The sequence below is a fragment of the Miscanthus floridulus genome, chromosome 10, assembly GCF_019320115.1.
Source record: "Miscanthus floridulus cultivar M001 chromosome 10, ASM1932011v1, whole genome shotgun sequence".
NCBI classification, from domain to species: Eukaryota; Viridiplantae; Streptophyta; class Magnoliopsida; order Poales; family Poaceae; genus Miscanthus; species Miscanthus floridulus.
This window is the reverse complement of record NC_089589.1, coordinates 120,887,315-120,913,017: the sequence shown is the minus strand read 5'-3', so window position 1 is coordinate 120,913,017 and position 25,703 is coordinate 120,887,315. Positions and strand designations below refer to the sequence as shown.

At 48.0% G+C, this 25,703-nt stretch overlaps 1 protein-coding gene and 1 pseudogene across 5 annotated transcripts; one reads left to right on the top strand and one right to left on the bottom strand.

The window, feature by feature from the left end:
- The first annotated feature begins 118 nt into the window (after positions 1-118).
- Positions 119-21,908, top strand: LOC136489453 (polyol transporter 5-like; annotated as a pseudogene).
- On the bottom strand, positions 14,080-20,101 carry LOC136487076 (histone deacetylase 1-like). 5 transcript variants are annotated; one of them, XM_066484206.1, is made up of 9 exons: positions 19,730-20,101; positions 19,363-19,665; positions 18,587-19,027; positions 17,923-18,153; positions 17,182-17,263; positions 17,010-17,068; positions 16,822-16,926; positions 14,720-14,920; positions 14,080-14,434 (listed from the first exon to the last, which is right to left on the bottom strand). In XM_066484206.1, the coding sequence occupies exons 1-6, from the start codon at positions 19,958-19,960 to the stop codon at positions 17,055-17,057; spliced, it is 1,302 nt and encodes a 433-aa protein (XP_066340303.1). In that variant the 5' UTR covers positions 19,961-20,101; the 3' UTR covers positions 14,080-14,434; positions 14,720-14,920; positions 16,822-16,926; positions 17,010-17,054. The 5 variants fall into 5 exon arrangements, with proteins under 5 accessions (XP_066340303.1, XP_066340304.1, XP_066340302.1 ...); XM_066484207.1 differs by lacking the exons at positions 14,080-14,434; positions 14,720-14,920 and adding exons at positions 16,039-16,492; positions 16,555-16,720; XM_066484205.1 differs by lacking the exons at positions 14,080-14,434; positions 14,720-14,920 and adding exons at positions 16,039-16,467; positions 16,555-16,720.
- Positions 21,909-25,703: the final 3,795 nt, after the last annotated feature.

The following is a 25,703-nucleotide window of genomic DNA, read 5'->3' as shown; positions in this document are numbered from 1 at the left end:
GTAGCAGTCACTTGTCGTTTCCATGAGCTAACAGACACAGGAGCATAGGGACTCTGGCAGGCTGACTTGCTCATCGTCTTCACGAGTGGCCAGATCTCAGCTTCGATCGCCATCAATCATGGACGACGAGCAGAGATCTGTTGCAACTTGCAAGCCTATAAAATTAGGCAACAGGACGGTACATAACTTTTCATCACAGCTAGTTAGCTGTTACGCCGCCCTCGCTCGTTCTCTGCCCGCCACGGGCTACGCACCGAGCGAGGAACCAAGGACGCCGGCATTATTGCCCATGATGGCGCCGCCACGCCGCTGCTCGCGTCGTCCGCGAACTCCGGCAAACCACGCTGGAGCATGTACGCCTTCGCCTGCGCCACGCTCGCGTCCATGACCACCATCCTCATGGGCTACAGTATGTCGTCATCATACCACTCAACCATCTCGTAGTAGCAAGTTAGCAACCGTGCATGCATGTGTTCGTTGTCATGGTGATCGACTTGGTGGGTGCTTCGTGTGCTTGCAGATCTCGCCCTGATGAGCAGCGCGCAGCTGTTCATCCGGGAGGACCTGGGCCTCTCTGACGCGCAGATATGATCGAGGTGCTGGCGGGGTCCATCAACGTGTTCATGCTCATGTCCATCCTCGCCGCCGGCTGGGCGGCCGACCTCCTCGGCCGCCGCGGCACGCTCGTGCTGGCCAACGTCTTCCTCATGGCCGGCGCGCTCGCCATGTCCCTGGGCAGCAGCTACTCCGCGCTCATGTCCGCGCGCTGCATCACCAGCATCGGCTCTGGGTTCTCCGTCGTTGTCACCTCGGTTTACAACGCCGAGATATCGCCGGCGTCCATGCGCGGCTTCCTCTCATCTTTCCTTGACGTATGTATATGCGCTCACGACGGCGTCGTCCATTGCTGGTTTTCGTTCTCAACTTAGTTTGGTTGCTCTGCTCGTGCAGATGTTCATCAGCCTCGGTTTACTTCTGAGCTACGTGTCCAACTACGCCTTCGCCGGCTAGCCGGTGCACCTTGGCTGGCGTATCATGTGCTACGGCGTCGGCGTGCTTCCGCCGGTGCTGCTCGCTGTGGGCGTGCTCGCCATGCCAGAGTCGCCGCGGTGGCTGGCGATGCGCGGGTGCCACGCCGATGCGCGCGCGGTGCTCGTGCGCACCTCGGACACCCCGGCTGTCGACGAAATATGGTCGGCAGTCTATCTAGGGGTATGCCCAAGATAGTAGATTATCGGCAGACAGATGCGCAGACTACTAACAAGATGGTGACGCAAGACAGATACGAGATTTTATTCAGGTTCGGCCGCCGTATAGGCGTAATACCTACGTCATGCGTCTATATGTCAATGAGAGATGTTTTTTAGAGGGGTCCCCTGCCCGCCTTATATAGTCTGGGGAGCAGGGTTACAGATCTAAAAACTAATCCTAATCGGTTACGATTGCCATAGGTGGCCAGATAAAGATTCCTATTCTAACCGACCAGGATCTTGCTTGATCTCCAAGTCTGTCTTGACTCCTTACACGGGACTCCAAACAGATCGGCCAAACCGTGCGTCGTCTTCCAGTGGACCGGACCCCTTGGACTGGGCCGGCCCAAGCCTAGCCGTAAGGGTATAGGAGTTAATACCCCCACAGCTAGTCTCCGAGCACCATGTATTATGTTGCGACACGCCATTTTATCTTCTTCGGCTAATACAGTCTGTCTTCATATCATCTCCAACTGGCTGAAACATCGACCAAGCAAATACGCTAGTATTCTGGTCCGTACAGAGAGCAGTAAACTACGATTATAGCCGAAAATTCCGGTTGTCCGAAGAATGCATGGCGCTCTAAAGAAAAAAAAGATTTCTTTCCTGATCAAGTGTGCTCACTTGTATTTCTGAAAAGAAATGTAAGTGACCCTTGTATAGTAGTTGTTATGGCCAACAGTCAAAGCGTAGGGGTCGATAAAATAAACACATTCACCGCAAGATAAAGTGTGCCCACTTAGTCCCTGAGCCTGGTAGTAGGTGACGCAGGCACGTGATGCCATGGTCTAAAAAGAATTCCCAGTTAAGTTAAAAATCCAATCATAATACAAGCGATACGAGATGCACCGGCAGGTGCATCGTGCCGATGTAGTCCTCGAGCTTGCTGGAAGGCGAGGTATCAGCCTTGTAGCAAGGTCCAAATAAATGTCTCTCGACTGTATATGAGTAAAAATCACATGTAGCCGAGGAGAGCTGTCTCCGAGCAATGTTCGGAGAGTGGTCGGAACAGTCCCCGAGCACGATAGTGGTCTGGACAATCCCCGTGCACGATGGTGGTCTGGACAGGCCCCGAGCACTACAGTGTTTGGACAGTCCCCGAACACAACGGTGGTCTAAACAGTCCCCGAGCACAACAGTGGTCTGGACAGTCCCCGAGCACAATGGTGGTCTGGACAGTCCCCGAGCACAACGGTAGTCTGAACAGCCCCTGAGCACGAGAAGTGCGGCGAAAAACCATATGCCACTTGTACTATTATTTTGTGTATTTTTTATTTACTCGCTCTGTCAAATCCAATCTGACACGTCTGGTCAAAAAAGTAGACGGATATAGCACGTCATACTGCCTTCTTGTCTTTTCAAGCAAACTGTTGCGTGGCACCTGTAAGTAGGTGCGTCAGCGTGGGCCCTCTCACACTGGTAACGAAGAGGCGCATACACTGATAACGAAGAGGCGCATATATTGGCGTAGATCTCAAGGCTGTGAAAACAACGGTCTGCGTCGCGTGCGCACGTCTTCCAAGAATCTCGGGCAGACGAAACGGCAGAACTCTTGGTTAAATACAGTATAGAATTGGAAGTTACTTTTTACTGAACCCCATTACCATTCGCAGCCGCAGCCTTCTTCTTCCTCTTGCCAACCCTAATACCTCCAAAATCACCACCAATCAATCCTCCACAGTTTCCTCGTTCATCAGCAAGGCCAGATTCATAGAGAAAAGTGACGCACAGAAGAAAGCAGGAGTCATGGCGAAGGAGTGGTAGAAATCGAGAAGCAACGAGTAGACCATTGAAGACCTCGTCGCCATGGGAGTACTCCACAACAAGGAGCTCGCGGGATGGCGTGCACCGGAGGGTGAAGGGTACCCTCGATCCACAACCAGGTGAGATCGTGGTGTTCGAAGACTTCTTTAAGCGGGGATTTGGGGTTCCGGTACATCCTTTCCTTCAGGGCCTCTGTCTGTACTACGAGATTGGGATTTGCAATCTGCATCCCAACTCGATCCTCCTTGTTGCCACCTTCATTCATCTTTACGAAGCATATGGCGGCTTCCAGCCCCATTTCGAGTTTTTTCGCCATCTCTTCTGTCTGCGGAAGAAAGGAAGCGGCGGCTCGAAGATAGCCGAAGGTGTGTACCTCAACCTCCATGACGGAATGAAGCCCCAGTACCTGCACTGCCCATGGAATACGTCGCTTGACGACTGGTACAAGAAGTGGTTCTACATCTGTGAAGAGCCAAACACGATCACACTGTGCGACGTGGGGTTCATTCCGGAGAAGAGGACAAGCTGGTCAGAGAAGCCTGAGCACCTGAAACAGATTCCAGAAATATTTGGGATGATCCCGTGGAAGAAACTAGACGGTCTGAGCGTGGTCGGAAGCTTCATCAGCCGACGGATCTAGCCCTGTCAGAGGAGGGTACATCCCGGCTACGAGTACCAAGGTAGCGCAGACCCAACGAGGACGAGACAGGAGGCGCTTGACAAGATCAAAGTCAGAGCCAGAATTGGAGAGCTATTTTACTTAGCTAATCCAAATTATGTTAGATTGAGCGACATCGAGCACGCTTTCAAGCTCGCCCGACCTCCCCCAAAGGTAACTCATCTTGCCTTGTACCCGTAGTCTCATATTGTAGTAGAAACTTACTGTGTTATCTCCTATTTGTTTCCCGGATTAATGGTCGGGATAGAGCGACAGTGTTTGTGTCGCCACCCCCTGGTGTAGATTGATCGCAAGTTGCTGACCCAACCACCTAGACCAGCGTCGGGGTCGAGGACGTCGACTGGGCCATGCTCGGAGTTGGAGAGGAGGCAGCGGCCAGCGGCCAGCAAGCGTCGTCAGGCGATCTTTACTTTGTCAGACGATGACACAGAGGAGGGAGAGGACGCAGACATCTTCCGACTCGTCTCTCGAAAGAGGAGGAGGCAACTAGAGTCGTTGGAGCAGGGTGGCTCCTCCGTGCTGGTGGGACCTACATCGTCGACACTGCAGCGTGAAGGACAAGCGACGAAGGGGTCGAGCACCAAGGCTCAGCGACGGTGCTGGATGTAGAGGGAGATCAGGTGTCACCCGCACAGCACGTGGAGCAAGCACGGCTGAAAAGACGCGCCTTCGCCACATCATTCCATGCTTCCAACATGTAAGTATTTATGACCTTAATGTAAGCTAGCAATTTGTATTGAATATGGTTGCCTTCTGAACTTATCTCGGATGTACTAGTTCGGCGTCCACCGAAAATCCAGACCAACTAGCCAGGAGCGGCGTGGCTCCGCCATCAATTTCAGAGAAGACTGCCCAGCAGCCGGCCATCGAGGAACCCATAGCAGAAGGTCCGTCGGGGCCCCAGCAATCAAGCGGTCAGACAACAGTCCCCGAGCAGGGGGTCGAGGGAAGAGCTGAGCCAAGCACAAATGCTCCGAGCACTAACCCTGCTGAGGGCAACACCTCAGCACTAAGGATAATGGAACAGGCCGAGGAGCAGCGGCCGGAGGCGAGAATAAAGAGCACATTTGTCGATGCTGTAGCCCATGGGAAGGCCATAGTGATCGCAGAAGCTGCTAACTCCAGACCAGCACCGATACCCGAAGAAGAGCCCGAAGAGGACGAAGTAGAGGAGGTCCTGGGCCGTCCACAGGACAAGCGACAACATGTGTATGTGTCGCGTTGGCGGAACGACCAATGGGTTGTTCATGAGGAAATCCCAGAGGTCGAAGAGACCAAGAAAGTTGAACGAGCGGCGAAACGACTGGTGATGGAGGTCCAAGTATGCCTTGCTTCACCACCTGATTTTGCTGTCTAGTCAAACTTTCTTATCTTTTTGCACACAGGACTTAATGAAGACCGCAAGGTACCAAAAGAAATGATTCGACCAGATCGAGGGGATCACTGCAAGCAATAAAGAGTTGACAGCGGAAGTGGAACGCTTGCACCACTAGCTTGAAGCCGCCAATCATGAGAGGACGGAGCAAGAGTCTCAGAACCAGAACCTGGTCGTTCAGCTCAGTAACAAAGATCAGGAAAGAATAAGTAAGTAGTCACTTTATCACAATGAGAGCATGACAAGTGTTGTTGCGTTGTTGGTAGTAACATCTATAGTGTAGACTTAGAAGCCGAAGTGGTCCGTCTCCGAGAGGAGAATAGTCGTGCGGTCGTGGAGTGTGATCGCCTGAAGGAGGACAACAGAAAACTAGTGCACGACCAGTCGCAGCTCCGGGACCACACGACCAAGATGAAGGAGGAACTAAAAAGTAAATTTTCCGAACCCCTTTGCTCACTTTTGTTGCCCGCCTTATCTTGTCGTGGTATGACGTTTTAATAGCTTGTGCGGTTTCCAGTTTTAAAAGCCAACGCCAAGAAGCATCTGGAGGCCGTGATAAAAGACCGTGACGGCTGGAAGGCGCAGTGCCAAGAGATCACCAAGGATCGGGACACATGGAAAAACCGGTGCCAGGAGGTGGCAACGGGCATTTTGCCGGTCCTCAACCTCATCGATCCAGCACTTACAGAGGACGTGCCAAGGACGCCACAGCTTGGACTGGTCGATAGATGCCGAAAGGCATGGGGATGGTTCCAGGAGTTTGTGAAGGAGGCAGGTGGGTACACAGGCACACATGTGCTAAGCATGGTACGTGCTCACTACCCCTTGATCGATCTCAAGCGCCTGAAAGCTGGATACCCGAAGGAGGTAGATCCAGACAAGGCTGAGGAGTTTTGGATGACCCAGCTGGGCTTGTTGGCAAAAATAATTGGCGACATTAACCTGTGTGGAGGCGGGACAGCGCCTGTATAGGGTACGGCAGCAACAAGTCAGCTGGAAGCACCGTCATTTTTTAGCCAACTGTCGAAGCCTACGGTCTCGACCAGCCAGGCATCGGAGGGGCCATCTTCTTTAGCTCGACCAGTACAAGAGTCCCCGAGACTCGAGCACGATGTCAGGCCCAGCGAGCAGCAGGTGCCGCGTGACCCGACCAGCCAATAGTATAGGCTATAGCTATAGGAGAAGATGTAGTTGTGTTATTGTAAACTTGGACCTTTTCAGGCAAGCTTGTAATAACGTAACTGTATATCTGCATAAGCTTGTTTGTTTTGTAGAAAACATATTTAAGCTTGGATCTCGTGTTGGTGTAACTAAGTGAGAACATGTTAGCGTTCTGTTTAGTTGTACCAGTTTAGGCGACACGTCATCCTGAGAGGTTTGTATGGCCCTGGTTTGTCCTATGGTCGGAGTGTGAGGTGCGTAGCCTGTGCACACGTAGACGCACACAAGTCAAACCAGAGGGGACCTGCCGATCACCCGTAGCGTAGAGAGCAGATCCCATGCACGCGTTGGGAGGAACCGGAGATAGGGCCTGCTCCAAAAACCTAGGAAGGAATGGTGGTCGGTTTTGACTGGTTGAGTTAGAATAACAGTAGACTTCGAAGTGACACATTAGAGTGGTCGGAGAAATCATAATGGCTTTATTGAATTAAATCAAAAGTATAAGAGGAGTATATATCTTAGTAGTTAAGCATAGAAACACCTAAGCTTGTCAATGTGCCATGAATTGGGTACGTCTGTACCGTCCAGATGAGCTAACCTATAAGACGTTGGTCGTGTAACCTCCTTGATCATGAAGGGCCCTTCCCATGGAGTTGCGAGTTTGTGGACACCAGCCTGATTCGTCTTCCACTTCAGGACTAGGTCCCCAACCACGAAGAACCGCTCCTTAACATTCTTGTTGTAGTACCTGCGCAAAACAACAAGGTATTTGGCTGTACGTATGCAAGAATCGAGCCGTTTCTCTTCTGCACTATTCACTTCTAGCTCCCGCACTTCATTGGCCTTGTCTTCGTCGAAGTTCTCTACCCGCGCTGATCTGAAGGCTATATCTGCTGGGAGCACTGCCTCAGCGCCGTAAACCATAAAGTATGGCGATACGCTGGTATTGCGACTGGGCTGGGTTCTGAGGCCCCAGACCACGACTGGTAACTCTTTGAGCCATCTTCCAGGAGCTTTGTCGTTTTCTCTATACATCCTCTTCTTAAGTGCATCCAAGATCATACCATTTGCCCGCTCGACCTGTCTATTAGCTCTAGGGTGCGCCACTGAGACGTATTTTACTACTATGCTCCTTTCATCGTAGAAGTCCCAAAAAGCGTTCTCGGTGAACTGAGTACCCAGATCAGTGATGATGCTGTTGGGTATGTCGAAGCGGTGGATGACCTGGTCGATGAACGTCACAGCCTTTTCTAAAGATGCCTATACCAGAGGCATGTACTCTATCCACTTAGAAAATTTGTTGATCAGCACAAAGACACATGTAAATTTCCCAGGAGCTGGCTTGAATGGCCTGATCATATCCAGTCCCCAGCATGCGAAGGGCCAAGAGGCTAGTATTGTCAGAATCTTGTGTGCTGGTACGTGGATTCTCTTGGCGAAGAACTGACAACCCTCACAATGGTGGACTAGCTTCTCTGCATCGGCTATGGCGGACGGCCAATAGAACCCTGCTCGGAAAGCCTTGCCAACCAGCGTTCTCGAGGCCACGTGGTTGCTGTAGGAGCCAGAGTGGATTTGGTCTAGAAGATGTTCTCCATCCTCCTAGGTTATACACTTCATCAAGATTTCCTCCTTTGCGTTCTTGCGCCACAATTTGCCATCAACGAGCAGATACTGCTTACTGCGACGCATCAGGCATTCATTTTCTGTCCAATCAGTGTAACTGGTACCATCTGTCAGGTACTTGATGAAAGGTACTCTCCAGTCAGGCTCCTTAGTGATCGAAGGTGGTTCAATGGTGTTTGACGCCGAAACCATAGCCACCAAAAGCTGGTCTGGAGGCTTGTCAACCATGGGATCTTCCTCTTCGATGGAAGGCGTGAGCAGGTCTTGAACAAATACGCCATGTGGGACTTTAGCTCGGGATGATCCTAACTTTGACAGCGCATCTGCTGCTTGATTTTTGTCCCTGACCACATGTGTGTACTCAATGCCATAGAACTTGTCTTCCAGCTTTCTGATCGATTTGCAGTATGCATCCATCTTTTCGCTAGTCGTATCCCAGTCCTTGTTGAGTTGGTTGATGACCAGAGCCGAGTCTCTGTAGATATAGAGACGTTTGACACTGAGCTCGACCGCAATGCGCAGACCATGTAGGCATGCTTCGTACTCGGTGGCGTTATTAGACGTCGGGAAATAAATCCTGGGGACGTATCGGAGCTGCTCCTTAGATGGCGACACAAAAAGGACTCCTGCTCCTGCACCGTCAATGTTGAGAGAGCCGTCGAAGTACATCTTCCAATACTCATTGGGCCCTTGAGAGGCAGGTGTGCTTAAGTCTGTCCACTCGACGATGAAATCGATAAGTGCCTGAGATTTGATTGTAGTACGGCTTGCAAATTCCAAGGAGAAAGGGCATAGCTCCATTGCCCATTTGACGATGCGCTCGTTCGCATCCTTGTTGCGAATGATGTCTCCCAGAGGGTACTCGGTCATGACCACCACACGATATCCATTGAAGTAATGTTTCAACTTTTGGGATGTTATCAATATGGCATAGATCAGTTTCTGGATCTGTGGGTACTTGGTCTTGGATTCATTGAGTACCTCACTGATGAAATAGATTGGTCGCTGTACCTTATAGACATGGCCAGGCTCGTCGCGCTCGACCACCATGGCAGCGGAGACCACTCGATTAGTTGTCGCAATGTAAAGTAAGAGAGTTTCATCTTCTCTTGGAGCAGTGAGGACCGGATGTGATGTAAGGTATTGTTTCAGCTGTGTGAAGGCAGCGTCTGCTTCCTCCGACCACTCAAACTTCTCGGATGCTTTGAGCAGCTTAAAAAACGGTAGTCCTTTTTCACCTAATCTTGATATGAAACGACTAAGGGCAGCCATGCATCTGGTAAGTTTTTGAACATCCTTCACCTTTTTGGGCGGCTTCATGTCCAAGACAGCTTTGACTTTCTCCGGGTTAGGGCGTATGCCGTCGTGACTGACGATGTTGCCAAGTAGTATACCAGAAGGAACACCAAAGATGCACTTCTTTGGGTTTAATTTCCATTAGAATGTATTAAGGGCTACAAAGGTATGTTCCAGGTTGTCAACAAGGGTATACGCTTCCTTGGTTTTGACAACTACATCATCAACGTAAGCCTCGATAAGGTCGTCTTTTATCTCGTCTTTGAGGCAGGCCTGTATGGCGCGTTGGTAGGTAGCCCCGGCATTCTTGAGCCCGAACGACATGGTTGTGTAGCAGTAGGCGCCGAAAGGCGTGATGAAGGATGTCTTGATCTGGTCGTCTTTTTTGAGAGCGATCTAGTGATAACCAGAGTAGCAATCGAGAAAGGAAAGCAGCTCGCAACCGGCAGTTGAATCTACGACCTCGTCTATGCAAGGTAAGCCAAAGGGGTCTTTAGGGCAGTATTTGTTGAGATCAGTGTAATCAACGCACATTCTCCATTCATTATTCTTTTTGCGTACAAGAACCGGGTTGGCTAACCACTCCGGATGATACACTTCTTTGATAAATTCGGCTGCCAAAAGCCATGTAACTTCTACCCTAATCGCCTCCGTTTTGTCGCGAGCGAACCGTCGTAGCTTCTGCTTGATAGGTTTGGCCTTGCCGTCGACATTTAAGGAGTGCTCGATCAAGTTCTGAGGTACACTGGGCATGTTAGCAGGTTTACATGCGAACACACTCACGTTGCTCCTCAAGAACCTGATGAGCGTGTCTTCCTATTTAGGATCCAGGTTGGCCCCGATAAGGGCCGTTTTGCTGGGATCACCGTCGACCAGCTGGATCGCCTTGTGCTCTTTGGACTTGATATTCTTGCGTGGAGCCTCGAGCTCTGGGATCTCCAGGTGGTCGGCTGAGGTCTTCTTGGCGTCGAGCATGGTCTCAGCCATGCGAATAGAGAGGTCGTGAGCCTCTGCTATTTTGAAGCTGTCGTCCTCACAGGTATAAGCTACGTATACGTTGCCCCTGAGAGTTAGAACCCCTTTTTCTATAGGCATCTTGAGCACCAAATACCTGTAGTGAGGTATGGCCATGAATTTGGTGAGCGATGGTCGACCAAGGATAGCATGGTAGGTGCCGTCAAAGTCAGCGACCATGAAGTTGACGTAGTCGGTACGGAAGTGGTCCAGGGTACCAAGCTACATAGGTAGCGTGATCTGCCCGAGAGGTATAGAGCTCTATCCGGGGAGGACACCCTAGAACTGTGCCTCGTATGGTTTGAGATCTGCCTGGGTTATCTTCAGGGCTAGCAGACTGTTCTTGAATAGTATATCGATGGAACTGTCGCCGTCAATCAGCACTCTATCGAACTGAACCTTGTTGATACAAGGATCAAGGACCAGGGGAAAATGTCCTAGCTCAAGTATTGCGGCCCATTGGTCCTTTCTGCTGAAGGAGATCTCGCGGTGAGACCAAGGAGGGAGCCGCGGATCGGCGATGAGGTTGTCGGTGTTGGCCACGTTCAAGCAGGCACGGGCGAGCAGCTTGTGTTCTCGTTTGGTCTCGATGGACACTTTGCCTCCAATGATGGTGTGGACGTGATCGGTTGGCTTGACGTACTTGTGACGGGGATCTGCGTCTTCATCATCGTTGTCCTCGTTGCGTTGTTCCCCTACATCGTTAGGCTTGTCGGACGTATCCAGAGCATGTTGACGCGTGTAGATAGACTTGAGAACATGGTAATTCTCTATGGTATGGTTTGACTTGGGGTGGAGCTGGCAGGGTCCTTTTAATGCTTTGGTGTAGTCTTCTTCGTAGTTGCGACGTCTGCCACCTTTCTTAACGGTGTTGACCTCGCCGTCGTCTTCCCGAGCACGCTTGCCCCTGTAATCGTCATGGTGATTACGCCGCTGATTACGCTGGTCACGGTGGTCGCGGGGGTCGTTGCGCTGGTTGCGGCGATCAAAATTATCGTTCCGACCACGGTTGCCGCGGTAGTCGTCGCAGTGTGGGGGGGTGGTCGGAGCGTGGAACCCTCACTGCTTCTTCGATGATTATCTTTTTAGCATCATCGGCATCTGCATATTTCTTGGCAGTGGCCAGGAGCGCTATGACTGATTCAGGTCTCTTGCAGAGGAGCTTCTCCCGTAGGGCATCGTGGAAGCGGAGACCAGTGATGAAAGCCTCGATTGCCTCGTTATCGGAGATTGACGGGACCTTGATGCGCATCTCCGAGAAACGCCGGACGTACTCGCATAGTGGCTCATCTTTTCAGTCTCGAATCCGCTGTAGATCATATTTGTTGTCGGGTTGCTCGCAAGTAGCAATGAAGTTGTCGATGAAAGCTTGCTTGAGCTCTTGCCAAGAATCAAAGTAGTTCGCCAGCAAGCTGGCCAGCCATTGGTGACCTACATGGCCGATAGCGACTGGGAAGTAGTTAGACATGACATGCTCGTCAGCCATGGCTGATCTGCACGTGGTTTTGTAGAGCATGACCCATAATTTGGGGTTCTCCTTGCCGTCGTACTTCTGAAGTTTTTCGAGCTTGAAGTTCTTGGGCCATATGACTTGGCGAAGGTGCAGAGTAAACTGCTTCAAACCTAGAGGGCCGTGGGCAGTATCATATTCCATACGACGATAGCTTTCGTGAGATGCACGATCGTTGGCTCTTTGGTTGATGCGATCGCGCAGATCGCGTTCTCCGAGGTAATGGCGGAGATCGTTATTGCCATCACGGCGATCTCGGTTGCCACCCTGATTAACCCTACGACTGTGGTTATCACGACGATTATCGCGGTTGTCTCGGCGGTTGTCGTCCCGGAAGTCGCGACGGTTGTCATCCCGACGACGGTTGTCGTCCCGACCACCATCATGGCCACCGTTTCTGCCTTGACGGTTGTCTGATGGGTCGTTGTTGCGCGAGCAACGTTGGTTGGGTGGCTATGAGCGACTTGAGTACTGGCGGCTGTGGCTTGATTCGACTGAGACGGATGGAGCTCGGGCTTGATTTACAATCTCTATGGTCTGGGCCATAACAGTCATCAGGTAAGCTTGTATATCATCACGAACTGCCTATGTTTCTGGGGTATTGGGTAGTCGTTGCATTATCGCCATAGCAACAGCTATGTTGGCGCTTGGAATCCTGAAGACCTGCTTGTCCCCTACCCTATCAAAGGCATTATTAAGGTTGCGTGGCTGGACCCTTATGCGTCGGGCCTCCTCTTCTGCCTCGGCTTCGATTTGTCGGCGATTAAACCAGTCAATATTGCGTGCTTCGCGTGCTAGCCTTTCTTGTTCTATTTCGCTGACTGCCGGTGGTTCGTCATTACTGACAACATTGATCAAGTCTCCTCACCTTGGTGGGAAGGATGGGAATCATGAGAATCCTAGGGCGTGGTCTGGGATATCCAGATCGTATTCAACGCCTTCATCGTCATGATGCTGGAGCTTGGTGTGAACGGAGGCATGAGATGTGATGCCGGATGAGGAGCTTGAGCCACCCTCTTGAACTGTGTGGACCGATCCTTCTTGATAATCCTCAATCCGGACCATGTTGACGAAGTTGCGCAGGCCATAGGGCTGGGCCTGGTGGTTCTCCATCGAGGCTTCGTACTCGAAGAGCCGAAGATCCGTCGTAGGGGCTGGCCGGCGATGAATGGAGCGCCCTTCAGGAGTAGATGTGACCACGAGATCCGTACCGAGTCGTGCAAGACGACTGGCCCGAGCTGGTCGGGTAGATCTGTTGTGGGTCATAGTTACCTGCTCATTAGGTTGACTTTGAATTGAACTTACTAGAGCCAGGGTTTCGGCAAGTTTGGTGCCGACCCGATCGATAGAGTCGAGCAAGTCGGTGTTGTTGATCTGTCTCCTTTTGTAGCGAGGAAGCGGACGACGGGTTGTTGGCATGGCTAAAGACGATCCTGGCATGGTCGGAGCTAGATCCACCATGGTCGGAGCCAGATCCACCATGGTCAGAGCTGTAGCCGATGCAGGTGAAGCAGTGGTCGGCGCAGATTGAACCCGCACCTCCTCTGGGGTCATGGCGATGAAGTCATCGGAGCTAGTGGTCCAGGTGATCTGGCCGATGGTGAACGTGAGGCCGTTCGGTATAGCCATGGAACCGGGGATGATGACCATCTTGTTCGCCTAGAGAGCAGTACGCATATCCCCTACCTGGCGCGCCACTGTCGACGAAATATGGTCAGCAGTCTATCTAGGGGTATGCCCAAGGTAGTAGATTATCGGCAGATAGATGCGCAAGCTACTAACAAGATGGTGACGCAAGACAGACATGAGATTTTATCCAGGTTCGGCCGTCGTAAAGGCGTAATACCTACGTCCTGCGTCTGATTGTATTGTTGTATGTCAATGAGAGATGTTTTTTAGAGGGGTCCCATGCCCGTCTTATATAGTCTGGGGAGCAGGGTTATAGATCTAGAAACTAATCCTAATCTGTTACAATTGCCATAGGTGGTCAGATAAGGATTTATATTCTAACCGACCAGGATCTTCACTACACCACAACACCAAGATTAGCGATGGACGATCTGACGCTAAAAGCGGCTACAGCGATAGACAATCTGACGCTAAAAAGTTATAGCGACAGACTTCTGAAGACGCTGTAAGTCCTGTCGCTAAAGATCTTTAGCGTCAGATAGTACTTTTAGCGTCAGACAGTCCGTTGCCCTAAATTTTTTTAGCGACAGATAGTCTGCTGCTACTCTTTAGCGTCAGATAGCCTGCCAGTACTCTATAGCGACAGACAATTTGAAGTTACAAATGTTTTTAGCGACAGATGGTTTGACAAGATCATTTAAATGCATTAAAAAAATAAAAGGTCATTTGGTTGCAAATTAATACAAAAGTAACATCATTGTGCACATTTCTCATTCAAATAGATTCATTCATGAACCTGAAACATAGATGCATGATCAGATAAAGTTACTATGCTTCAATATGATGTATTATTACAAAAGTAGGAATCACTCCATTTTAGATGCATATAAACACTGCTTTCAAAAGAAGCAAAGTTACGTGCCTGTAAAAATTGTAAACCTGCACAATCAACAAGTCTATACTCTTTCACTACAGGATATAAATATTATTGATTTCGTCTAAGTAGTTGACTAGATGAAAAGCATAGTATATTTGCTCAACTAATGCCAGGTTGCTTCGAGTTAGATAAGATGTTTCGCCTTCTGATTGGTAGGGCATCATCTTCCACTGCTTCTATACATAAGAATGATCTGTTGAAGAGAGAAGCAACATGGATCAGAATATTGGGTTCGCAGAATCCAAATGTACCGAATTGCAACTTATCATGGCCATATACTAACAAAGAACATAAGAAAGAAACTACTAGCTCGATGGCACCAAGTGCAAGTGGGTCTCTGAAGACGGTACAGAATGCATATGATACAGGTTGTTGGGATGTAACAGATCTTAGAAGTAACCCACAGAGTATCAGACTTCTTGTTATGTCATGCCACAGCCAAACTACATAAGGTGACCAAGTACAAGTGGTTGCTTACCTTTGAGTCATAGAACTTGAGGTAGAAGCGCGACTTGGGTACGGACAGCTTTGACTCTAGGATAGAAGCAATGCCAGCACTCAGCTTCTTATTCACATCAGGGTTCAGGCCTCCAATGGAAACCAGCTCACCGTAAGCTGCAGGCTCCTGGGTACCTCCAAATGCCATAGGCACCGAACCCTTGAGAACAACCATCACGTACTGTGGGAGGACAACCATTCCAGTTAGTTCCTCAAGATGATAGTACTAAGAGAAATGGCTTCATCCAAATATAAGTCAAGAACAGGGAAACAATAAAAGCTAAAGTTCAGTAATTTGAGCCTAGCACCACAGGTCAACAACCACGAACCAAATAATGTTAGTATATGAGAATGATATTAGCATGGTCAGGTTATGAACACAATGTATTCACTATTCAGAGAGGTCATTTTTGTCCTTGGTAGTAGCAAAGCAGCTGCCTGACTAACACTACATGGACTAAACGGCTAACAGAAGATGAAAAGATGTGACCTCTAGTACAGGGCATAAAAAATTGGATACTGAACTACATAGCAATGTAGCTGCATGAGTAACACTAACACGAAGTGACCGATCGACATGAATTGTGAGCTGGTTTCCACTAGGGGGTTGCTGGTTGATAGAAATCTGGTCCAGAAAAACTGTGAGCACAGACTTTCATCTGTTAGTTTGCTGTAAATACATTTGTTAAATTGGAAGACGAATGGTTTGTCATTTCTTGTACTAAGTGACCACAATGGTCAGTATATCAGTCCCACATAGACACTGGGTGTGCAATCTGATACTTCGAGTTATCTAGTTATTTCCTCAATGCTGAAACTACTAAAATGTTTGAGTGAGAATCAACATCAGAGTGTTCATGCACCTAGAGGATATTCCCCCAAAATAAAAGCCAGGAGGAAAAAAAATCCCTGTAGCAGACTTGCAGTATTTACTAAAGAAAAAGTGTAGGCAGATCTTTTTGAAGAAAAAGTGTGCAATGGGAGTACTTTCCTAAGGAAGAAAGAATGTTATGAGTGCTATGAAGGACAAATAGGAATGTCGGGGAAATATTAATACGGCATATGTATCTACCAAATAAGAATGTTATGAGTGCTATGAAGGACAAATAAGAATGTTATGAGTGCTATGTAAGAGGTATTCATTAGTACCATTTTGCTATGACACTAAAATCTGGGAAAGTGTTTTTTCCCGAGACTTCTAAATCAGGTACATATGAGATTTGATGGACAACAAAGGTTGAGTAAACACAGACAAAGCTGGAACCACATTTGTCTGAATCCAATTCTAGTGTTGGCAAACGTACAGAAATTGAAATTTGAAAATGCCAAAGGCTATAAGTAATCAATTGTTTCGTTTGTAAGACTGAAACTAAACTTGCTAAACCTAGTGATGAGCTGGAATGAGTAGAGAAGGCAAAATAGAAGAAACTAAATTATTTTTTGTAGAAGCAATCCTAAAAAAGGAACCTAGTGTGCCTCTTTAGTTAGGTTAGCACAGTAACTGAACACGCCATACAAATTTTTAGGCAAATTGAATCCATAAATTGCAGGGCTTAGGAGATTACCTGGAGTCTAGAAGGTGAACCAAAGACAAAGCCCAGACTGGATGTAGAAGACAATTATCTTTTTTTTTTTGCTGTATTTTAGGACGCATGTCATTGTATTTCAGAATTTGAAGCCTATACTGAATGCAACAGGGAAACAGCACTGCAGTAATGGTTGTTCATCCTATAAAGAAGAAAGAAGGCATAGCCTGCATTATTTTAGTATTAGTAGTCCAATGCAAAATCACAAACCCCAAGGTTTGACGGATACCTGAGCAAAGACTGGTAGGAGCAGCAGGATAAGGGAGTGTAAGGAAACTGCTTGTTCCTTAATAAAAATTCATGAACCTGCATTATATGGCATGGACAGGAATCTGCAAGGCAAACGATATAGTGTAAAGTTTGCAAGACATGGAGGAAATCTATCTGATGACACACTAGAATCAGTAGATGAGTCTACGTGAGATAAGTCCCAAAAAAATAAAGATCTATAAAGATCTGTAAGAGGTATTCATTGTAATAGACTTGCAGTATTTACCAAAGAGAAACATTGGGAGATTTACTGATTCACACAATGTCTTCTGCCAATGTCTTCTGCCATGGGTTCCAGTCCTCTATGGTCAGATGCAACTCTGCCACCATCCTGCACAATACAAGATCAATAAGAATGTCAGCAGATAATCACATTAGTCGAGCAAACAGAAGTGCAAAAGAAAATGAAAATACCTACACTTTGGTCTCATTTTCACCAAATTCTCTCAACTTTTATACCTAGAATGCTCCTCCTACAAAAATTGACGAGGGCCACACATCAGGATGAAAAATAAAACCCAAAACGTAATGAGTACAGTCACTCAGAGAGGGAAGGGGCTAGAGAGGGAGGGAGGGAGAGAGAGACCTCGCTGACTCGTCCACAGCCTTGTGATCATCCACTTCCATATCAGAGTCAGGATCATGCCGTTCATCTGGATCATCTTGATCTGCTAACATTCAGACTGATTGAGGCCATGGAGAATAACACTAAGCTTGAAAAATAGCATCAAAGTGTGCTTCAAATAAAAGAATATTCTGTGGCAAAAGCCACTCTTAATTTTTAACTATAACACATTCTGTGGTACACGAATAATTCAAATGAACTGAATATCAAACAAAATATGGATGAGAAGAAATCTACAAAAAATGTGGAAACTGGAATGTGTGCACTATCTTCTCATGCCACCTCAGCTGAGAAGCATAGCACATGCATGTATATCACAACATTGAAACACATAGCATGTCCACTGTATCAACAGGTCAAGTCACTACATAGAGCAAGACAATGTTGAAGAACAACATAGACACTAGTTCATTTGTATTTGTAGTAGAAAAAAAAGATCCAAGCTTCTACCATCGTTCCAGCTTTGGTCGACAAGAAAATAACAATGTTCTAAAAGCAGATCTATTAGACGTTATACAAGCATATAAGAAATAATATAATGACTAGATATAGGTATCACTACCAATTTGCTTTTAGGAGTCTGCATCTGGTAGAGATAAATCTACCATGAACTTTAAAATAAATGGAAAACACCAATCTAGCACTCATGAGCGGACACACACAATTATCTTACTAGTTATAACAGGATGCTCAGTCGCTCACCTTAGGTACTTCTGTGTCAGGAACTCTATCTTGAAACTGGACACTAGGAGCATGTCGAAGTTTTGAAAGATTATCCAGAAGTTTATATCTTATATCATCCAGTTGGTGTCGTGTATTTTTGTTCTCCATGTTACTTGGTGCAACATGAAGAGTGTAATCTGGACCAAAGTATTCATAGTACTCGTTGACAGGCATCTTGTCTTCAAGCTCTTGGCCAAGAGCAACTCCCGTCTGCACAAAATATATTTTTTAGGGAAGAAATGGATGAATCAGAAGTGCAAATGTATTCCATTCTAACATCTGCAATCTAAACATTTTAAGACAATTTCCTTGGTACAACAGGAAGGTGGCCTGTCAGTTAATTTGTTTTCTGTATCTAAGGATAATCTACTCTAAGCTTGACTAACAAAGCACTTTTGCTAATCGCCAATATAATTTGAGGAACACAAGGTGTTCTGTTATTTGATATGCTCATACACATCTATACTCTTTAACATATGCATTTCAGCAAGAGAACATATACTAACATTCCAAATCATGCGTTACATGTCTAGCTCAAAAGTCAAAACCATACACAGGTATTAGCTTAACCAACTCATGGTGGCAACTGCAGTACACAGGCATAAGGATTCAAGAAAATCAACTTTTACTTAGATCATCATACCTCATAACACCAACAGCGTGCAACATTTCTTATGGTATATCCACCACCACCAAGGAGCAGCAATGGAACATTGAAAGACCTCATGTACCTAACACATTCCGCATGACCTCTGAATGAAAGATTAAAGCAGTCCAACCTATCCCCAGACAAGGAATCAGCACCACACTGAAGCACAACTGCGCCAGGGCAGAAAACCTCCATAACTTTGCCCATGATTGGCTTGAAAAGGGACTGGTAGCTTTCATCATCAATCCCATCATCCAGAGGGACATTCAGGGAGTAGTACTCCCCCTTTGAGTGCCCAATGTCACGGATTTCCCCTGTTCCAGGGAAATAATCCCCAAACTTGTGGAACGAAACTATCATAACCCTGTCTGTTGTGTAGAAAGCCTCATCCACTCCGTCCCCATGGTGGATATCGATGTCGACATACAGAACTCTCTGTAAATATTAATTGAAGCATCACATGTTAGCACAGCAAAATTACTAGGAGTGATTTGATTGAACATTCATAGACGAGAAGGGAGGCTATCAATCAAAACTGGTGACCATGGAAATGGAGAAAAAGTTGTTATATCTACTTTTAGACCTAATCTACCCCAAATCGTACACATACCCATCACCAAGTAAATATAGAATTAGACACACCAGCAAGCAACTTCGAAAAATTACCCACTATTGGGTAACTCATGGAAACGTATCCAACCAAAGCACCTAACTAATCGAGCCAACCAAAACAAACTAAGGGAATAGAGTTGAGGAACCATGATCATCACCTCGTGATGCTTGAGCAGCTCGAGTATGGCGAGCACGATGTTGTTGACATAGCAGAAGCCCGACGCCTCGCACTTCTTCTCATGGTGGAGGCCGCCGGACCAGTTGATTGCGATGTCGTGGCCGTGGTTGAGCTTGACGGCCCCACCGACGGAGGCGCCCGCGTAGGTCTGGCAGAAGCTGTAGAGGCCGTCGAAGACGGGGCAGTCCTCGCCGACGTTGAAGCTGTAGCAAGGAATCAATCGGGTGAGCTGTGACTTCCGGTTCTTCTCCCCGACCTCCTCCTCCTCAGATCTGCAAAATATCTTAAGTTAGGGTTCGGGTGCTGGCTTTCACACAATAGCAAGGGAAGAGAAGGGGCGTGCATACCTGGTGGGTGCGCTCATCACCGGCAAAGCACAACAGCAAGGGAAGAGAATGTGGCGGGAGCGGTGGTGTGCTGTCGTGGATCTGGCCGGAGGAGAAGGGCAGCCGACTCGCCGTGGATCCGGCTAGAGGAGAAGAAGGGCGGCCATCCCGTAGTAGATTCGGTCGAGGGAGAAGAAGGGCGGCCACCTCGTCGTCAATCTGGCTAGGGGAGAAGAAGGGCGGCCACCCCATCGGCCGGCGGCTAGGGTTCTAGTTGGCGGCTATGAGCTTGTGCACCATGCCTGACCCGCGCCACCGTGGCCCGTCTAGGGAGCAGGGCGACCTCAGCGCCGGAGAAGGGAGGGAGGGAGAGCTCGCGTTGGGAACGGAAGAGCAGGGGCGCCGACACGCGGCGTTAGTCTGCTGGGAGGAGGTCGTGAGGGAGAGATAGATGCGGGTGGATGGGGAGCGATGGCCGAGCAATGGGATAAGGCGGCCGGGGCTGCGTGCGTTTGCCGTGGGCCGGGCAAAAATTTGCGTACGAACTGCTTATGGACACAAGGCGCGTGAGCTGGGCGTGGGGTCCATTTTTTTAGCGTCAGACAGATCAACGCTATATCTGGTTTTAGCGACAGACGGGCTAACGCTAAACATGAACATCTATAGCGACAGACAACAAATTGCTAAATGAGGATTTAGCGTCAGATGGTCTCTGAGTTATCTTTAGCGTCAGATCATCCATCGCCAAATATAATTTTTAGCGTCAGATGTCTGACGGTGAAGCGGTGTTGTGGTGTAGTGCTTGCTTGATCTCTAAGTCTATCTTGACTCCTTGCGCGGGACTCCGAACAGATCGGCCGAACCACGTGTCGTCTTCCAGTGGACCGGACCCCCTGGACTGGGCCGGCCCAAGCCTAGCCGTAAGGGTATAGGGGTTAATACCCCCACACCGGCCGAGGCCGACCTGCGGCTCGAGGAGATCAAGCAAGCTGTCAGGTGTTGAGGTTTAGTCCCACATCGTGTAGCGATGGTGGAGGAGCACAACATATAAGGTGGGAGAACCCTCACCTATAAAGCTAGTCTTTGGGTTGATAAGGCCCAAGGCTTTATATGTTGTAGCTCCAGTGGACCTAGGACCCGTGGGAGCGCAAGCTCGTGGTAACGAGCCGGGCCGGCTGTAAGCCAGCTCCAATATCGTGAACTCGGTGGTCACCACCGGTTCCAACAATTGGTATCGGAGCCGGTACCCATGGTCAGAAAAGCTAAACCTGATAAAAAAAGGGGAGATTGTTGGGGTTTAGTCCCACATCGTGTAGCGATGGTGGGGGAGCACAACATATAAGGCGGAAGAAGCTCCCACCTATCAGGCTAGTCTTTTGTGTTGAGTAAGGCCCAAAGGCCTTATATGTTGTCAGCTTCGGTGGACCTGGGACCTGTGGGAATGCAGGCTCGTAACGAGCCGGGCTGGTTGCAAGCCAGCTGCAAGATCGTGAACTCAGTGATCTATCACCGGCCACAGGTCAGCGACAGCTACGGAGGCAGCAACGTCTGGAAGGAGCTGCTCATCCCGCCGTCGGCGAGCGTGTGCCGGATCCTCGTCTGCGTGGTCGGCGTGAACTTCTTCCAGCAAGCGTCCGGCATCGACGCCCTCGTGCTCTACAGCCCGCTCGTGTTCCGCAAGGACGGCATGTCGTCCAACAAGGCCGTCCTCGGCGCCACCGTGGTCGCCGGCGTCGTCAAGATGTGCTTCGTCTTGGTGGCCACGCTCTTCTCGGACCGCCTCGGCCGGCGGCCGCTCCTCCTCGCCAGCACGGCGGGCGTGGCCGCGTCCATGGCGTCGCTGGGCGTGACGACGCTCTGCGTCGGCCGTGCCGGGAGCATGGCGGCCAGCGTCCTGTCGGTGCTGGCCTTCATGGCGGCGTTCTCCATCGGGTTCGGCCCGCTGGCGGGCACGTACAGCGCCGAGATCATGCCGCTGCGGCTGCGCGCGCAGGGCGCCAGCCTGGGCACGGCGGTGAACCGGCTGACGTCCGCGCTGGTGAGCATGACATTCATCACGCTCGCGGACGCGATGACCATGCCCGGGTGCTTCTTCCTGTACGCCGGCGTGGGGGCGGCCGCCTGCTCGTTCGTGTACGCGCGGATGCCGGAGACCAAGGGACGGAGCCTCGAGGACATGGACGTGCTCTTCGCCAAATGAAAGTCGGCCGATAGGATGATGGCTTCATCACTAGTTCAAATGCCCAGGCGGTGCGACGGTTGTATTGTGAAGAGTTTTGTATCATGTTGTTTTTCGTTTCGTGTTGGGTTCTAATTTTATCATATAATAACATTGACATATCTGAGCATTTTGAGCATTGCAACGGCACGTGCAGCTCGTTCCACTAGTTCAAAACTGATTGTGGAAGACTCCATTTTATTTCCAGAGACGATCAAGCCTCACCGCCTTTACAAATGGACCAAAGAACTATGAGATGGTTAATATCTGAAAAAATCATTTTTAATGGTGGGCCACCTAAAAATGTCACCTTTGCTAATAAGGGCCTAGGTCCCGGGTAACCGGCAATGCAAACCCTAAAATCGCCGACGCAGACACCTTAGGGGCTGCTTGGTTCATTTGCTGAGTACTGTTTGACATGACCGAGAGAAGATATTGAACAACATTACTTATTTGGTTGAGTTGCCTAACTACCTTGGCCCTTCTGCAGGCAAGCTTTACCTTTGCTAGCTAGCCTGGGAGAGCTAATGTGGCTCTCCTAGCTGGACAAGGTTCTCGTGCTCCGCGCTAGCAAGGTAAGGCTAGCCTAGGTAAGCAACCTAGTGAAACCAAGCATGCCTCTAGTAGTTGTCGCCTGTGGCGCGCACTCTGTCACCTTTTCTTCACTCAGAGGAAGCGATGGTCCCTAGCAGGCTAACGGAGGCAACAACACACAACACTCCAATGTAGTCACGGCCTCAGACGTGCCTCTCCCTTCCCCAGCGTGGCAGCACATCAATCCCCAGCGTGCCTCTCCCTTGGCCGGCTAAATTGCTCAAAGGTCCGTGCACACCCAAGATGGAGGTCTGAATTGGTGTCTAGTTCAAAATTAAACACCTTGGGACTCAAATTAAACTACCATTAGATTTAAAGTCTAGCCAGTACCAAATTAAGTTATTTTAAGTTTCACTAAATTAATTTACGTAAGACATCGAAATTTATGATATGAAAATTCCATAGGTGCTATCTATAAGATCCATGTAATTAAGCGTTGAGTTAGTATGCCACATCAGCTATCGGGTCGGGTAAACACCCATTTGGGCCTGAATTAGACCCGAACTAACTTCAGGGATAATAAAAAAATGCATTTTAAGACTTTAGGGACATATATATGACATCTACGAAACAAGTTCAGGTACCTGAAATGAATTTTCACTCTGAGTGTTATTAAGTGCAATAGATTTTTCATAATATATCTATTTGTTGTGGTACTAACTAATAAACACGTCATCTAACTAGACACATAACGGAAATAACCGATCTTACAGCAGAAACTACAGCTATACGTCATCTAAAAAATAAAGTCGTTTTGAACAGCGACACAGTCTTCAAAGTATTACTTTAACTCCTTATTTTTATAAAAATATTTATCAAAAATGATATATGTATATTTTTATGAAAGTATTTTTCAAGACAAATCTATTTATATGGCTTTCACATTTCTAAACTCAATAACTTAAAAGGTATTCATGATTTATATTCCTAATATTTAACCTAAGCCATATTCAAAACGACTTTATTTTTTAGTACGGAGGGAGTACTCCGTAGAGTTTTATGCTAGTAGGCAGTAATAATTCAGTCTTTCTTTCTTTCTTTCTGTTTGCTGATAAATACTCGGTCTTTATTTATGACTTCAACGAGCAAGTCCCAAATCTTTTTTTTAAGTGAAACGGGAGGGGTTTAGGACCCTACTGTAAATTTATTGGAAAAAAGAGCAAAAGCTCGGCAAGTCCCAAATCTTACCCATATTTAGATATTTTTTACCCATGAGTTTTTTTTTTGTAACATTTGTATCATTGTATGCTTCTCATGGCGATGATGTGACTACGTGATCAAGACACACCATGAGCGTGCCCGTGACCTCCGTAAAGAGTATATTCTCATATTTCGTGAACAAATTAGGACGTGTTGCCCGGTTCCTTGTTTGGTTTTAGAGCAAATGGATGTGGGATGAGGTAGCTGACGTGTGGGACTAACATGTCATCCTCTCCGCTTGTTCTCTTCTTCCGCTTTTTCTCTGTTCTCTCTCTGTTCCTCCGCCGCTGCTGCTAGGGACGACTCCCTCGGCGCGGCTTGCTCCTGCACGTGCCCTGCAGCTCTTCCGCCAGACGTGCCCTGCTGCACCTCCACGTTGGCGCCAGACCGTGTGCCCCGCACCCGCTAGGGCCCATGCCCCGCCCAGGCGCACCGCCCACGCCAGGTCCCCCGCCCTGCACCGCCGCTCGGCGTGCCGTACGTACCTCCATGCCGCCAGGGCCCGCACCACCCAACCCCACCTCCGTGCCGCTCGCCAGGCTCGCACCGCTACGCAGCCCCGCTTCACGCGTGGCCCGCCAGCCCCTCGCCATCGCGACGTAGTGCTCACGCTCTCAACGCTACCAACATGGTCGCCCACTCACCACTACTACAGAATGGACTTGTTGTCCCGGGTGGTAACGGCCTTTAGTTCCGGTTACCGCGCCGGGACAACGATCCCGAGACTAAAGGTGGAACCTTCAGTCTCGGGTCATCGAGCCGGGACTAAAGGCCCTCCAGCCGAGCAAACCTGGCCGCACCCTTTAGTCCCGGTTGGTAACCCCAACCAGGACTAAAGGTTCCTTTTCTTTTTCTTTTTTTTGTTTAATTTGTTTTTAGTTCAGTTACACATATTTGTTTAATATATAATATGTTTTTATGTACGTATTCTACGCTGCTAATATAAATACACGCACGCATATAATTACATCTAATTCTCATCTCGAGCATTATTATATTCGAATAAAGTATGAAACTATATATATTATAGATATATATGTATATATACAACACTTTCATAATCTTGTTCTCGAAAATAACGATATCAATAAACATTTAATTTACATCATTAGTTCCTTAGATCAAAGTAGAACTCGCCGTTGGGATTTAGCACTTTTTCTAGAAGATATCCTGCTATTGACTCTTGAACTGCTTTCAGATGGTCTTTTTGCATGACCCTTCGTTTCAACCATTCAGTCTTGCATTTGAAATAAAAGGAAAAGTATTAATACATACATATATATATATATTCATTTAAAAATAAATAAAAATTGATATATACGTACTCTGAGGACATCTTCAGGAGTTCTTCTTATGTATGCAGTGATAAATTCACAAACATAGTATCCACACAAGTTATTATCTGGTTCCTGCCGCAAACACCACTGTACGAGAAGAAGATTATTCTCATCATCTCACACGTAAATTGAAGTACGATATAGTAATTAAACACGTGGGGAAGTATATATAGTACAACTTACTGGTATTTCAAGTACATTAAGTGGTGCCTTGCAATCCTTGCGGTGTTGCCGAATAAACTCTTTCCAAACCCTGTGCGACCAATAATGTACGATCGTTAATAAATTATGACAAAGTCTATTCAATAATAGTTATGCGCGAGAGATCGAAATTACCCCTGGATAATGTCTATCATATCTTGATATAATGCTCGCTCTTTTCTCAATGAGTCCAAGATTACTAACTGACTTGAGTTTAACTCAATGACAATGAGTATCCAGTGAAACCTACATTGGTTTATACATACACGTACATACATATAAGTTGTATTGATATTACATAAAATGTGTAGACTACATTATTATTAACACTTACCCAAAGTTATACGGGAAAAGTATTGTTGTCTTGTCATGGTGCTTCACGAAGAACTTCATGATATTCGTCTGTGCTTCAGATACCCAGTGCTCCTTAACAATAATATCGGTT